The sequence below is a fragment of the Bos indicus genome, chromosome 23 (genome assembly GCF_029378745.1).
Source record: "Bos indicus isolate NIAB-ARS_2022 breed Sahiwal x Tharparkar chromosome 23, NIAB-ARS_B.indTharparkar_mat_pri_1.0, whole genome shotgun sequence".
In the NCBI taxonomy this organism is placed as follows: domain Eukaryota; kingdom Metazoa; phylum Chordata; class Mammalia; order Artiodactyla; family Bovidae; genus Bos; species Bos indicus.
Genome location: NC_091782.1, coordinates 29,682,904 through 29,697,181, shown reverse-complemented (window position 1 = coordinate 29,697,181; position 14,278 = coordinate 29,682,904). Strand labels below are relative to the sequence as shown.

Sequence of the window (14,278 nt, the reverse complement as noted above, 5' to 3'; positions counted from 1 at the left end):
AGATGGACGGCGTCAGGAAGGACACTGAACAGTGCTAACTCTCACTTTGTAGTGGTATATTTAGCATTTGGTGTGACACAGTTATTTATTGCTGAGTGAGCAAACCCAACCCCCTAGTGGGGTCTGCAAACTCTAGGGCTCCCCATGCTGCCTGTGAGCTGCCAGCCCCTCTGAGCTGGCCGTCCTGCCAACACTGCCTGCACCCAGCCCCACTCCCCCTGGCTCCTAGGAATCCTCAGGTCCTCCCTTCAGGCTCCCCATCACCTGTGGGAACCCCATCCAGACCCCCTAATCCAGCCAACTAGGAGTGTTGCTCTTCCCCAGATGGTGCAGATCCCAGGATCCAAGGGATCCCCCAAGTTTCTCAACCACCCTCTTACCCCACCCAGAGGTCTGTCTGTCCTGACTGGTTTTCTCCACCCCTGGAGAGTTTTAAAAGGTAGAGAGGACACTTCAGTCTTTATTCTCACCACCACACTTTTTTTTTTTTTTTGCTTTTAAAAAGTGGAGGTGGAAGAAAAAAAGTGGGAAAAATGTAAAAGCAAAAATTAACAACAGCTGGTGAATTCAAGGGCGAGGCCCCCACTGTCCATAAACACAGACACCCTGAACAGCTCTCCTGTGTGTGGAGGCGGCTCTGTGCCCTCATACTCTGGGGTTTCTGCCCCATCCCTGAGGTCCCTGTGCTTACAATTTGGATCATACCTCCCACACTATCTTCATCCTTGCTCCCACCCCACTGAGGGTAGGACCCTGGGTCACACCATACCCCTTGGTCACAGCCCCTTGCCTGGGTCTCCCTTCTGCTCCTCCCCCTCCCTCCCTAACTTCTCGCCCTCCAAGTCAGTGGCCTCCTCATCCCCACTGGGCTCCCGGAGGCTGACAGCCAGCACCAGGGCCTGTAGAAGACCAAAGAGGCAGGCAAAGTGCAGGGGGTGAGCGGTCAGTAGGCTCAGCACGGCATGGAGTCCATGCAGAGCAGCCAGAAAGGACAGCAGCCCATGCAGCCAGAGGCCCAGCGGTCCACGCAGGCCCAGCGCATCCAAGGCTGCCCGCAAGGGCCTTGAGCAGAGCCCCAGCAGGGCTGAGGCCAGCAGCTCCAGCAGGTGCAGGGTCAGGTTGGTGGAGATCTGCAGACACTCCTCTGGGTCACCCAGATACTGGTGGGGAGCCCCTGCTCCCCCAACTGTATCCCCCCGCAACCAGCCTAGCAGCTTCTGACGCCGGCCAGGCTTCTCCACCGGGGCTTCAGCCACTGAGGGGCTCAATTCCTCTTCAGGGGACCCTCCACGTTTCCCGGTGCCATCTGAGTCCACAGGATCCTGTCCTAGTTTGGGAATGGTCTCCCCAGCCTCTGGTCTCCCAGACTCTTGGGTGCTGGAAGCAGTCTTCTCCCACTTCAGAGAATCCATTCTTTTGTACCCCAATTGCTCAACTTGGGCCTCCCTGCTTGGTTCTGGAGCAGCCCCAGAGCTCCTCTGTGCACCTGAGTCCTGGGTCTTGGGAGACCCCAGATCTCCCATGGTTTCTGGAGCACTGTCCCAGTCACTCCCTGAATTCTCAGAGGAGCTGTCCATCCGTCTGGGTTCTGGGGTGGGCAGGTCAGGTCTCGTCGACTTCCGGCGGCCCCAGGGGCGAGGGAGCCAGCCACCAAGGCGTCGGAGGAACATGGCTGGGGTGTGCAATGAGCCCCCCAATTCTGGGGCTGCTTCCTGGCACGGCTTAGGCTCTTGGATGGGGGGACTGAGGATTTCCTCAGAAACCAGAGTGTGTTTAGGCTCAGAAGAACAGGTATCTGCTTGGAGAGTCCTACTCTGAACTCAGGAGTGGCTCTCCTCTTCCCAGGATGGTCATGCAGCCTGAAGCGGCTTGTTTCCGTTTCAGTTTTAAGGTAAAGAGAGGCACATTCAAATCCATTCACCACCACCCCACTACACACACACGATTCCAAAAGTCTACGAATCTGACAAAGCGTGGGACACCGTCACAGTGTCCTCCCTGTTTTCCAGGTTTCTTTCCCAGCAGGCAGCACCCCAAGTTTCACTCACCAAGGCCACGCCCCAAGGTGCCCCAGAAACTGGGGAGGCGGTTCTCCATCCAAAAAGGGAGGAAGGAAGGTGGCCACGGATCCTAGGTGCTCCCGACCTACCAGGAGAGTCCTAACTGCTGCCCTAAGGCAGCTCAGAAAGAAGTCTCCTGTTAAGTGAGTGGGGGGTGAGGTATCCGGCAAACTCCAGCCAGCAACGTTCCTGCTTTGATTCAGAGGGCTGTGATTCCTATAAAGTGGCCCCACTGGCACCCCAGCCCGCAGCTGAGATTCAGTCTTCGCAAGGTCAGGCCGGAGATGTCCTGGGAGATCCCGGGAGCGAGGCAAAGCGCGCGCCTGCCTGGGGAGCCTGGCGTCCAGGCGTCCAGGCGATGCAGCCCCTCCCGGGCCCAGCGTCGGGGCCTCGGCCTTGCGAAGCCGCCCGGAGCCGCAGAGCCCGGAAGCAGCCGTACCGGGACTAGAGGACAGGCGGAGGCGGAGCCCCAGCTCGCGGGGCGGACCCTGTCGATCGACCGCCCCCCACCCCCCGCCCCCGGCCCGAGCTGCCTGTGCGCGCCATCAGTGCGCACCCGGCCGTACCCAGGGGCGCACAGCCGAGGTCACAGCAGCCAAAAGCGTGAATGTAAGCCTAGCCTTTCATTTTCGTCGCCTAGAGACCCCCGACCGCTGGTATCCCCTTAAGCTCGCCCGCCCCCTTTAGTTCCCTTGAGTTCTTCCCTGCATCCCGCTCCACTCCTTTTTATAGTTCACGATTTCATGAAAGGCTCTTCCAGAAGAGAAAGCTGAGAGGCTTGGGGCTTAGGTAGCCCTTCCTTGCTCCTCCCTGCAGATTTTTACCTCTTGGATTTGACAACAGTGGGTACTTTATGTGCCTGGCACCTGGTATGAGGCAGGAGGAACAGGAGAGCAAGTGTGGGGAAGACAAGTGTAGACAAACAGGATGTGCTTCCTGCCCTTAGGAGTTTTCAGGTATCAAAATGAACCTTGGCTTAAAGTGTAGATTTGGGAGGCCAGAGTTCTGGTTCCAGCTCAGCTAACAGCCTACAGGCTGCATCATCTTTGGTCTTCCCATCACACTGCCTTCTTCCTGCAAGACCCCACCCATTATCATTTATGAGCCTTTCCAACTTCCCCATCACCATGCATTCTTTTTATCACATCTTGTCTCCTACAGGTGCGAGCAACCTGAAGATTGGGTATGTCTCATTCCCATTCATAGCACATAGTATACAAACTTGTGAAATCAGTGATTGAATTGGCTGGAATGGACAAAGGGTGCTTTCTGGGGTAGGTCAGACTTGCACAAAAGTGTTAGTCACTCAATCATGCCTGACTCTTTGTGACCCCATGAACATAGCACCAGGCTTCTCTGTCCATGGGGTTCTCTAGGCAAGAACACTGGATTGGGTTGCCATTTCCTTCTTGAGGGGATCGTCCAACCCAGGGATCAAACCTGGGTTTCTTGAATTGCTGGCAGACTCTACCATCTGAGCCACCAGGGAAGCCCTGCATAGACTTGCATGCTGCTACTGCCAAGTCGCTTCAGTCGTGTCCGACTCTGTGCAACCCCAGAGACAGCAGCTCACCAGGCTTCCCCTCCCTGGGATTCTCCAGGCAAGAACACTGGAGTGGGTTGCCATTTCCTTCTCCAATGCATGAAAGTGAAAAGTGAAAGTGAAGTTGCTCAGTCGTGCCCAACTCTAGCGACTCCATGGACTGCAGCCCACCAGGCTCCTCCATCCACGGGATTTTCCAGGCAAAAGTACTGGAGTGGGGTGCCATTGCCTTCTCCGGTAGACTTGCATAGAAATGGGTAATTCCTGGTTCAGGGGTTGAAAAAATAGGTGGGGCACTAAGGACAGTGGCTGGGGCTACAAGTGAACCAGACTGGCAGAGGCAACCCTATCAGGCCACATAGAGCTGCCTCTTGTGGCTCTGGTAGAATTTCATGTGGTCCCCAGTCTTGTTTGGCTTCCCTGCAACACCTTCCAGAAAACTGGATAAAACACCAAGAGGGAGAAAAGCTTGATTTTATTTCTCAGCTTTTGGCTTCTTTCTACTGAAGGCAGAGTCCACTGATCAAAACCAGAAGGTGTGGAACCTGGGCAGACATCAGGAAGTAGAAGCCCAAGAGTCTAGGTTCCGGGCCCAAGTTCAGACTACAGCAACACACCAGGGTCAGAACTTGCCCAGGTCAGAACTCAAGGTTCATGTATGTCCGCAGATCCCGCTCCCAGGCCTTGTCCTTCTCTTCCTGCCTTCTCTCCTCTTTGCGGTTCAGTGTGGTCACCCTGGGGGCTCTCTCCCTCCCAGCCACTGCCCGTGTATCCCGAGCTGGGAAATGTGTAACTCGGGGCTGAGGTGCTGAGCCGTAGCCTAACCCCTCCTGGTCCCTCTTGAGGACAGTGGGGATAGGGTTGGCACGGCCCTCACCCCGGGGTCCTAGCCCCATTCCAGGCTCCCAGCCCCCCCTCAGCAGCAGCTTGAAGCCTGGGCTGGAGGTTGGAACCCCAAGTGGCAGGATGGGGGGCCGGAGATCCCGGGACAGCGACAGCAGGTGAGCAGTGGATGTACAGTGGTTAGAGTCTTGAAAGTGGCCATCACAAGTCTCACAGTACTTGGGGGAGGGGGATCGGGACCTGGAGAGAAAAAAAGAGAAAGGTTAAGGGCAGCACAAGGGTTTAGGCCTCAGAGGTGGGTGGCAGGGTGGGACAAGGTCTTTCCAGTATTTCTGCCAAGAAACAAATTGCCTTTCCTCCCCAGTTAGCAACGTGGACCTGAAGGAATGGTTAAGGCCTCAAAAGATTCTTGGGTGAGAAATAATAATTACTATAGTTAACATTTGTACAGTGCTTACTATGCTATTAAATACAAGCACTGTTATAGCATTTTATGTATATTAACCCATTTAGTTAACCCTAACAACCCTATAAGAAGTATAGTCTAATTTCTTAGATAGGAAAACTGAGCCAACCGTGCCAACATGGACACTAGGTTGCTTGCCCAAGAAGTACAATCAGGATTTAAACCCAGAGTGTGTGTACAACACAGAAATTTAACAGATATTTTATAATGACTATAAATGGAATATCACTTTAAAAAATTCTCAATCGCTATATTGTACACATGTAATTTATATAATTATATATGAACTATGCTTCAATAAAACAAAAATAGATTTAAAAGTTTAAATAATAATAAAAGATAAGGCTTCCCCTCACCGGTTCTCTGGACTTCTTGTCTCTCCAGGGCTCTCTCTGACCATGCGGGCCACCTCAGGGAAACCTGCTTCTTCAGCCAACTGAGCAGCATCTCTGCCCCCCAGCTCGCAGACCCCTACCCAGGCAGCCCCACGGCCCAGGAGATAGCGCACAGCTGCCCTCTGGCCTGCTCGGGCAGCACACATCAGAGGGGTCCACCAGAAAGCATCCCGAGCATTGATATTCCCTCCAGCTCCCCCTGCCTCATGGGGATCCAACAGCCTTTTTAGTTTTGCTAGGTCCCCCTCCTGGGCTGCCCTCAGTATCTGCTGGGTCATCTTGTCCTTTGCCTCAAGGGATCTCCTTTGTCCATGTCCTCCTGATGCTCCTGCTGCAGTCTCCCTCATCGTTCTTCTTTTCTTCCTCTTTCTCTTACTGGCAGGCCCAGGCTGAGCTCTCTGGGTTTCAGGGGTGCTGCTCTCATCTTCAATCAAGGCTTCGTAGAAAGCCCGGGCTGCAGCCCCATCCAAGGTGGGCTCCAGCTCTTCAGGCTGTGATTGCAGCTGCCCATCTTTCCACAGATCACTGGGATCAGTGGCTGGGGTAAAGTTAATGAGAGAAGACCCAGACATGGCTTTTGGGAAATGTAGGAAAATGAGACTAGGAAGCCAAGCCCCTGGTGGTCCTGCAGCGACCAGAGCCAGTTCCAGACACCTAATGAGATAAACAAAAGTATCCTTAGCGTCAAAAATCCCCTCCCAACCCAAAAGTGACCCCACAACCTGGGACCCTGCAGGGCCAGTTACAGACAATGCTCCTCAGTAAAGGTAAGAAAGAAGTCTCCGTAAGACAGCTGCCCAGAGGCCCTGCGCTCCGCCCCTACCTTCATCTGCACCAACAATACCAGCCTCTCTGAGTCAACTTTAAGATCAGATCAGATCAGATCAGTCGCTCAGTCGTGTCCGACTCTTTGCGACCCCATGAATCGCAGCACGCCAGGCCTCCCTGTCCATCACCAACTCCCGGAGTGCACTGAGACTCACGTCCATCGAGTCAGTGATGCCCATCCAGCCATCTCATCCTCTGTCGTCCCCTTCTCCTCTTGCCCCCAATCCCTCCCACTCAACTTTATCACAGCGTAAAACATACCATTAAGAAAAACAATCAAATTGGCTCTTTAAATCTTCCTATTTCGGGGTAAGTTCTTCCCAAACAAAAACAAACTCGACACGTCTCCGGAAGCAGGAAGCAGATTTCACGAAGAAGTTCCAGCCTGTGTCGCTTTGTAGCTTCCGTACTGCAAAATGGCGCTACTCTAAGCAAAGGAGTCGACAAATACTCACTTGGCACAAAGACGCATGCGTGGCTGGGGAAAACAAAACAAAACAAATTACCTGAGGGTGCAGGCGCGCGGAAGCGCCGAGCTGTTTCCCGCCCTGGAATGTTTCCATAGCAGAAGCACAACGCGCCACGTGCCGGCGTAGCGCCGGCGTAGCGCGAGGACTGAGAAAGATCTGTCGGTTGGGGTCCTGTTTTTACATAACGCCCCCACAATGCCCTTCGCCTCCCTCAACGTGGCCCCCGCTCCGAGCTCATTTTCTGGACCTGGGAAACCACTCTCAGGGTGAAAAAAGGCTCTGAGGCGGAGAACGCCCAGAAACCCTGAAATGAAATAACGTCACGCAACCCCTCACCATTACTCTGACCAGGGTTCGAAGGTCGCACTTAGCGCCCACAGCAGCCCCGTTCAAGCCCTAAGAGAAAATGGAGAAGTGCAAGGGGACAAGCAGCAGAATGGCTGGCACCACCTCAGGTTAGCCCACGGGGCCGTCCTGGTTCTCACACCGCTCAGCTCATCCCAGTACACCCTACCCAGGACCCTCAGCATGGAACCCGGCCTCACCTCCCGCCTCCGGAGCGCGAACCCCGGATGAAACATGGGCCCCGTCGCGGGTCTCCTTGGCGGGCTGACTCCAAGGAGCAAAGCGATAAGGGCCAGGAGGGCTGGCTGGCTGGGGATGAGGTCAATGCCCCGGGTAGCAAAGTCGCGCCGAGGCCTGAGGCTCGCTGTTTGATGGGAGAAGCAAGAAACAACCAGCCAGCCTAGTTCCTCTCCCGGCCCATCCCTTCCCCTCCATGGCCCCACAGTCCCCGGAATCACACGATTCTATTTCCCAGGCTACCTGGCCCAGAACGCGGTAGTGAGTTTCCGCTTCCGGTGGCGGCTCGCAGTGCCCTGCTGCGCCCCGCCCCCAGCGTCCCCCTCCCCCCGGGGCCTCGTGACACAAGGGTCGTGCGCGGGTCATCCTGGGATTCGTAGTTCGCCTTTCCCTAGTTTCGTCAGTTTCTTCTTTCCGAGGACTCCATTTCCCGGCATGCGCCGCGGCTCCTAACTCTAAGCACTTGCGCGTTGCCCTCTTCCCCACCCTCCCCAGTTTCCACTCCCCCCACCCGACTTCGCCTGCCGCGGTCGGGTCCGCGGCCTGCGTTGTAGCCGTCGTCGCGGTTCTTTGGAAGCAGAAACTCCCCTTCCCCTCCCCGTCCCCTGGTCCCAGTCCCCGTCCAGTCGGTGAGTGTGGTGGTCGTCGCCGCGCCATATCCCCTGTCCCTGGGCGCGGCACATGGGGTCTCCGCGTCTTGATGTGGGGGTGGGAAAGGAAATGACCCGGTCCGGCACCGAGGGTAGAAGAGGTGGCCTGCAGGGTGGAGGCGGGATGTCGGGACTCCCATGAAACGGACCCGACGACCACCCACAGGCCATGAGAAAAGGAGGGGCCCAGCTCTTGCTTGGAAAGGATAAACTTCGGAACCCTTGAGAATGGGGCCGGAGACCTGCGGGGGTAGGGAGCCTGAGCCACGGCCCTGCCGGAGTTGACACGGAGGAGAGAGGGGCCTGGCTTTCACGAGCGTCAGGGATGTAGGTAGGACTAGTGGGGTCAAGACCTGTCGGTTTCTTACAGGTGGTGGACCCCAAAGAATTTCTCTATAATCTCAGTGAAAAGGGGCTGGAATGTAAATAAGAGGAGCTAGAGAGACGTGCTCCAGTCTCGGGTTCTTTAAGAAAAGGGTGGCCCCAAATTCTTCCATGGTTGGAGGGCAAAGTGTGGGAGGAGTGAGGATACCAGAGGCTGGGAGGGAGAGCTTAGGCTTATACTCTTCTATCTCTAGCCGACGTGAAGATGAGCAGCTCAGAGGAGGTGTCCTGGATTTCCTGGTTCTGTGGGCTCCGTGGCAATGAATTCTTCTGTGAGGTAAGTTCTCCTCAACCCTACCATCCACCTCCACATGTAATCTGGCCACATATTCTCCTGCACATAAAGCTTCCACACACATCTCTTACCTACTTCAGTGAAAACTCTTGTCAAGGAGGAGTCCCCTTAGTAGCTCTCTCTCCAACTTGTGAAGGGTCAAGACTGGGGCCCCAAGTCAACCCTGCCACCCTCCAGCAGCCTAACGTTGGACATGTCAACCTGTGTTTGTTTGTTTGTTTACCACAGAGGTACTGGTAGTACATATCTCTGGTAGCTATTAGGAGAATTAAAACACTTCATGTTAAAATGTTTTATAGCATACCTGTGTGTTAACATAAGGGAGTGTAACTGACTTCAGAATCCAAGCTGTTCAGCCCCCACCTTCCTCAGAGAGCCAGCTGCCCCTCAGGAGAGGCCAAAACTGATTCCTAGAGCTAGGAACAGGAATCAGGACAGGGATCTTGAAAGGACTGCCTCTGTAAGGAGGGGATTGCTTATGCTTAGGAGAGAAAAGCCAGACCTCTTCTGGGTGGGCAGTATACACGAACTGGGGAGAGACGTTCAAGTGCTTGCGCTGAGTTGGGAGTGCGGAACAAAGGGAATGAAGCAGTTAGTTGTATTGAAGATAAGGCACGAGTTAGAGCAACCTGCCCAGGTCAAAGCTGAGGATTTTGCTATGGGTTTCCTTTTGACTTCACGTCCTGACAGGTGGATGAAGACTATATCCAGGACAAATTCAATCTCACTGGACTCAATGAGCAGGTGCCTCACTATCGACAAGCTTTAGACATGATCTTGGACCTGGAGCCTGGTGAGACACCCTCAGGGTGGTTTTGTGTGTGTGCTGTTTTTTTACTATTCACACCCTGTTTATCTGCTTCTTGAATTTCTAAATTTCCTTTTGGTTCTCTAACCCTTTTAACCCCAAATCCTTTACTTCATTTTGATTTCCTACCTCACTCTTGCCTACTTTTGTGACTTCTACCACTTGTTCTCATACTCTGATCGTATAAGTTGCTCCTGTGCTGCTGCTAAGTCGTTTCAGTCGTGTCTATGTGGGACCCCATAGACGGCAGCCCACCAGGCTCCCCCATCCCTCGGATTCTCCAGGCAAGAACACTGGAGTGGGTTGCCATTTCCTTCTCCGATCCTATAACTTAGCACTTTTCAAAAATGCTAGTTTCTCCATGGGTATTATTTTCTTCCTTGCCCTTTCCAGGTTAGAGTTCTATCTTCCGTGTTGACATTTTTGCATTTATTTACTAAAGAAGAGAAAGAAGCAGAGGCTAAGAGGGATGGAAGGAAGGCAGAGCTGCCTTGGGTTGGTGGAAGGGTCAGAGGCCCATGTTTCTGGGTCAGATGCCCAGGCTGTGGCTGGGGTGAGGCTCCAAGTTGGGTGCTGGGCTGAAGAGCCAGCAGCCCCCGGGAGTGGGCAGGGCACCTTAAAAAGCTGTTAGACAAGTGGTTGCATTTGGCTGGTGCCATGTTTCAGATGAGGAGCTGGAGGACAACCCCAACCAGAGTGACCTGATTGAGCAAGCAGCTGAAATGCTCTATGGATTGATCCACGCCCGCTATATCCTCACCAACCGTGGCATTGCCCAGATGGTGAGGCCTCTCTCCTCCCACTCGGTTCCTTCAGAGGCAACAGGGAAGCAGAGTTTCCTTCAGCAAGAAGTCACTTGTTTCAGCCTTGTCACAGAATGTAGCTGAGAAGAGGGGAAAGAACACCAGAATCTGGGCCTAGGGGTTAAGACCTGATTGAGGGTTGAAGTGAAGGCGGTGTTTTGGGGGAGGGAAATGTGACCCAGAGCAGAAAGTTGTAGACTCCCTCTTTCTCAGGGAATAAGCAGTGAATGTCTGATGGTCTTCAGCCTGCCTGACTGAATGAAAGGAAGCAGGGGAGTCTGAAGGCCCATCTGAGCCAGAGAAGGGGCCTCTGGACATTTAAGAGGCAGAAGGAGTTGGGGACACAGTGATGTGGGTTGGGCTGAGGAGGGGGTTGCCTCTTCTCTTCATACCTACCCACCAACTCCTTCAATTTCATTCACATCAGTTGGAAAAGTACCAGCAGGGAGACTTTGGATACTGTCCCCGTGTGTACTGTGAGAACCAGCCAATGCTTCCCATCGGTGAGTGTTGGGAAAGGAAAAGGAGGGCCATGTAAGAAGGCAGGTCTGCTGGGATGGAGTTGGGGCTCAGCAGGTTGGGGCCTGAGTCCAGGAGGGAGGTTGGGCAGTCTTGGGTGACCTGGCCTGCTGAGTCTGGCTGTCTCCCAGGCCTTTCAGACATCCCAGGTGAGGCCATGGTGAAGCTCTACTGCCCCAAGTGCATGGACGTGTACACACCCAAGTCATCGAGGCACCACCACACGGATGGCGCCTACTTCGGCACCGGTTTCCCTCACATGCTCTTCATGGTGCACCCCGAGTACCGGCCCAAGAGGCCCGCCAACCAGTTTGTGCCCAGGTGGGGAGCAGGGACAGAGTCACCAAGGGTCAAAAGAGGTGCCCAGGATCCCCTAGAAAGAAGGGAGGACAAGGCAGTAGCTAGCCTTGTTGCCATTCTGTGTGCTCAACTTTCTGCTAGGAAATTCTCAGAGCCACGGTTGAAGTGTGGTTTATCTTCCTGGAGTATCATTTTTGCTCTGGTGTAGAAAAGGCAAGTTCAGCTTTTACATTAAAACAAGTACTGATGTGTATATACTCATGTATATATGTACAGACACATATTTGTAGTTTTGAATTTGAGTTTTAATAGATATTTAAAATACATTTCCAAATATTCTTGAGAAGAGAAGTTGGGGAACCACTGCCTTGAAGTACTGAGCAAGCCCATGAAGAAACTGGGGTGGGGGGGTGGAATGCAGGCCACTGGCAGGGCCAGGATGGGGCTCACTCTGCTTCCTCTCTCACCTCTGCCCCAACCCAGGCTTTACGGTTTCAAGATCCATCCAATGGCCTACCAGCTGCAGCTCCAAGCCGCCAGCAACTTCAAGAGCCCAGTGAAGACGATTCGCTGATTCCCCACCCCACCTGTCCCTCGGTCTTTGACACTTTCATTCCTTTGCTGCCACAATTTCAGGAACCCTCTATGGTTTTTAGTTTAAATTAAAGGAGTCATTATTGTGGTGGGAATATGAAATAAAGTGGAAGAAAAGGCCGTGGGCTGATTGGCTGGTGTTTGGGGTTGGGAAGCATGGGTAATGGTATGCTGGACCCCAGGAGCCCTCCTGGCCCAGCCCCCTCTCCTCAAGTTGAAAACCAGCACAGATTTGTGCCCAGTAGATTTGGGTGATGTTTTTAGGACTGGGTGTAAGGGTGTACAGAGATCATGAGGAAAAGACAGAAATCGGATTTCAAAGACTGGAGAAATATTTGCTCTTTTTGTGCCACTGCAGTTGGCTGTTTATACTCTAGGGGATGTAATCAACATGACTTTGTTTTATAAAGAAAGAGGTCCCAAAATAAACTGAACTGTAAGGGGTGGGGAGAAGAGGTTCAAGGTCCAGAATTGCTATTTTGTGGTGTCTGTGTGCCCCCTCTTGGGGGAGCTGAGACATGCTCATCTCAGAAGGATGAAGGTCACTGGGTTCCTGGTTTAAGTTTCTCTCAGAACAGTAGGGACTGGCCCTGTTGTGTAGGGAGGATGGCAGATGGTACCAGAGAATGAAACTAATCCATGGACCCTGGAGGGGCAGGGACAGATCTTTGAGGGACACTCAGGACAAAAGTAGACTGCTGGATTGGGGCCCAGATACTGCCCCTGTCTGGGCTGCAGCTCCCACATTCAGGAACCAGACCAGGTGGGTGAGGACATGTTCTCCTGCCAAGCTAATTGCTTCCTGCCTCAGGGAGGAGTATAGCTTTGTACCTACAGCAGCTCCTGCCCAGACTACCTGTCAGAACCACCCTCCTGCCCAGACTACCTGTCAGAACCACCCTGTAGTTCAGGCTCAAGGAGCGTGGTCATGGGAAGGTGGGGTTTCTGGGCACCCCTCAGGGACTGCCCCTCTCCCCAGAAGTCCATGATGAAGGCCCACATGCTTATAGGTGCACTGGTCATGGTGGGCTTCACGGTGGGAAAGGGTAAGTGGGGCAGGGGCAGGGAAGGAGGGGTGGCTGAGTACAGGGAGAGGGTGGCGGCGGGTGAGCGGGATGTTGCAGGGTAGGGAACTTGGAGTGGGCCAACACCACCATCCATGTCTTCTGCTTCCCCAGCTCCTGTTTCTGAAGTCCGGACCTGCCACCTCTGCCTCTTAGAAAATCCTGCTGTAGGATGCATTTCAGGCTCGGAGAAGTGCACTATTAGCAGCTCATCCCCATGCATGGTGATCAGCATCAATTATGGTGAGTTGAGTCAGGCAGGGAAAGGGCCACTGGCTAGACAGCCCATGGCATTGTCTCCTCTTGTAAATGAGGGCTGCTTGGGGCCTGAGGTCTAAGGAGATGGAGGTTTCTGGTAGGGGAGGAGTCTGGGGTTCTGGGGAGCCAATTAAGCTAATTTCTTCCGGCCTCTTCTGCAGGAGTCTGGAAAGGAAATTGGGTCTAGGTGAGGGATGGGCAGGTCTGTGGAAGGGGTACCAGGTTTGGTGACTATGGGAGGCAGCAAGGGTTATTAGTTGTCCCTTCTTCTCCAGAAAACAAAGCTCGCTTCTTAATCCGAGGCTGTGGACAACACAATTCCTACCGCTGCCAAGAAAAGCTCCCCACCTACATCTCAGAGTACTGGTACTCGGCCCAGTGCTGCCAGTATGACTACTGCAACTCCTGGTACAGTCCCCAGCTCCAGAGTGCCTCGCCTGAGCCCCTTGACAGGTCCCTGGCTCTGCCCCTGTCTCAGTCCCAGATCCTGTGGTTCTACCAAACCCTGAACCTGTCACTGCCCCTGCCCAGCTTCCCTGCTGGGAAGGAGCCTTCTGAAGGCCTGGACCCCCTGGCTGGCCCACCCATGAATCTGAGTTTGTCCATTGCTGACCTGCGCAGCATATACTTGTTTCTCAACAGTTCTGGACTTTTGACTCTTCCTTGGGCTGGTCCCTGACATCTTTCCCGTCGCAGATAGATTTCTCTCTGATCTAGCATCTCACTCCTGACACCCCAGCATCATGCATTGTCTTCTCAGAACACTCACACTCTGGGGTCTGTAAGTTCTCAGTCTTCCTTTCCTTTGCCTTTCCTTTGTCCTTCCAGTGTCTCTATGGTTTGGTCTAGTCTCCTCCCCCAAAAAAGCAGTTGGCACTGTACCCAGAGCCCATCGACCACCTAGAAGATAATCTCAAATGCGGATTCTGCCTAGGCTGACCTGGGAAAGGCACAGTGGTTTTCTCAACACTGTCCTGTTAACTGAGTGTCCCATCACCCCGACCCTACCCCCCATCTTCCTGATCTCTCTCAATCTGGCTGTTTGCACTCTCCGATACCTAGCTCTGAAAGCTTGTGCCAGACTGAACTTGCATCAGAACGGGTGAGACTGGACTTTGTGCAGGTTTCCTGGCTGAGCACTGTGGCGCCCCTCCTTCACTGTCTACCACCCGTGCTCCTGCCTGGTCCGCTGCCTGCTCTCATCTCTTTTCCCAGTCTCTGGCTTCCTCAGCTCCACTTCACATCCCTGAGCCATGACACCCACTTGCACAGATTCCCAGGGAGAGGAGGGGGTCGGTCCTTTGTTTTGCACTCCCTAGTCCTCCACAATAAACAAACTGGCCAGAGTCTGTGTCACATTTTTGATGGGGGCAGGGTCAGGTGTGGGCAGGTGTAGACAAGTTAAAGGTAACTGGG

At 53.7% G+C, this 14,278-nt stretch overlaps 4 protein-coding genes across 7 annotated transcripts; 2 read left to right on the top strand and 2 right to left on the bottom strand.

Annotated features, from left to right (window-relative positions):
• Window positions 1-35: 35 nt before the first annotated feature.
• Window positions 36-2,519, bottom strand: C23H6orf47 (chromosome 23 C6orf47 homolog). Its single transcript, XM_019985452.2, has one exon. The coding sequence runs from the start codon at window positions 1,668-1,670 to the stop codon at window positions 777-779; it is 894 nt and encodes a 297-aa protein (XP_019841011.2). The 5' UTR covers window positions 1,671-2,519; the 3' UTR covers window positions 36-776.
• A 1,540-nt stretch (window positions 2,520-4,059) lies between these two features.
• Window positions 4,060-7,424, bottom strand: GPANK1 (G-patch domain and ankyrin repeats 1). Of its 3 annotated transcripts, none has more exons than XM_019985957.2 (4): window positions 7,151-7,424; window positions 6,397-6,613; window positions 5,269-5,961; window positions 4,060-4,686 (listed from the first exon to the last, which is right to left on the bottom strand). In XM_019985957.2, exons 3-4 carry the CDS (start codon window positions 5,877-5,879, stop codon window positions 4,242-4,244), a joined length of 1,056 nt encoding a protein of 351 aa, XP_019841516.1. In that variant the 5' UTR covers window positions 5,880-5,961; window positions 6,397-6,613; window positions 7,151-7,424; the 3' UTR covers window positions 4,060-4,241. The 3 variants fall into 3 exon arrangements, with proteins under 3 accessions (XP_019841516.1, XP_070634309.1, XP_019841517.1); XM_070778208.1 differs by lacking the exon at window positions 7,151-7,424 and adding an exon at window positions 6,642-6,750 and having other exon boundaries at window positions 6,397-6,562; XM_019985958.2 differs by lacking the exon at window positions 7,151-7,424 and adding an exon at window positions 6,642-6,750 and having other exon boundaries at window positions 6,397-6,544.
• CSNK2B (casein kinase 2 beta) lies at window positions 6,836-11,660 on the top strand. Of its 2 annotated transcripts, none has more exons than XM_070778212.1 (7): window positions 6,836-7,060; window positions 8,416-8,498; window positions 9,207-9,309; window positions 9,991-10,106; window positions 10,555-10,630; window positions 10,778-10,967; window positions 11,430-11,660. In XM_070778212.1, exons 1-7 carry the CDS (start codon window positions 7,012-7,014, stop codon window positions 11,518-11,520), a joined length of 708 nt encoding a protein of 235 aa, XP_070634313.1. In that variant the 5' UTR covers window positions 6,836-7,011; the 3' UTR covers window positions 11,521-11,660. The 2 variants fall into 2 exon arrangements, with proteins under 2 accessions (XP_070634313.1, XP_019841515.1); XM_019985956.2 differs by lacking the exon at window positions 6,836-7,060 and adding an exon at window positions 7,659-7,816.
• A 1,039-nt stretch (window positions 11,661-12,699) lies between these two features.
• Window positions 12,700-14,208, top strand: LY6G5B (lymphocyte antigen 6 family member G5B). The gene is made up of 2 exons (XM_070778215.1): window positions 12,700-12,847; window positions 13,138-14,208. Exons 1-2 carry the CDS (start codon window positions 12,700-12,702, stop codon window positions 13,539-13,541), a joined length of 552 nt encoding a protein of 183 aa, XP_070634316.1. The 3' UTR covers window positions 13,542-14,208.
• The last annotated feature ends 70 nt before the right edge of the window (window positions 14,209-14,278 follow it).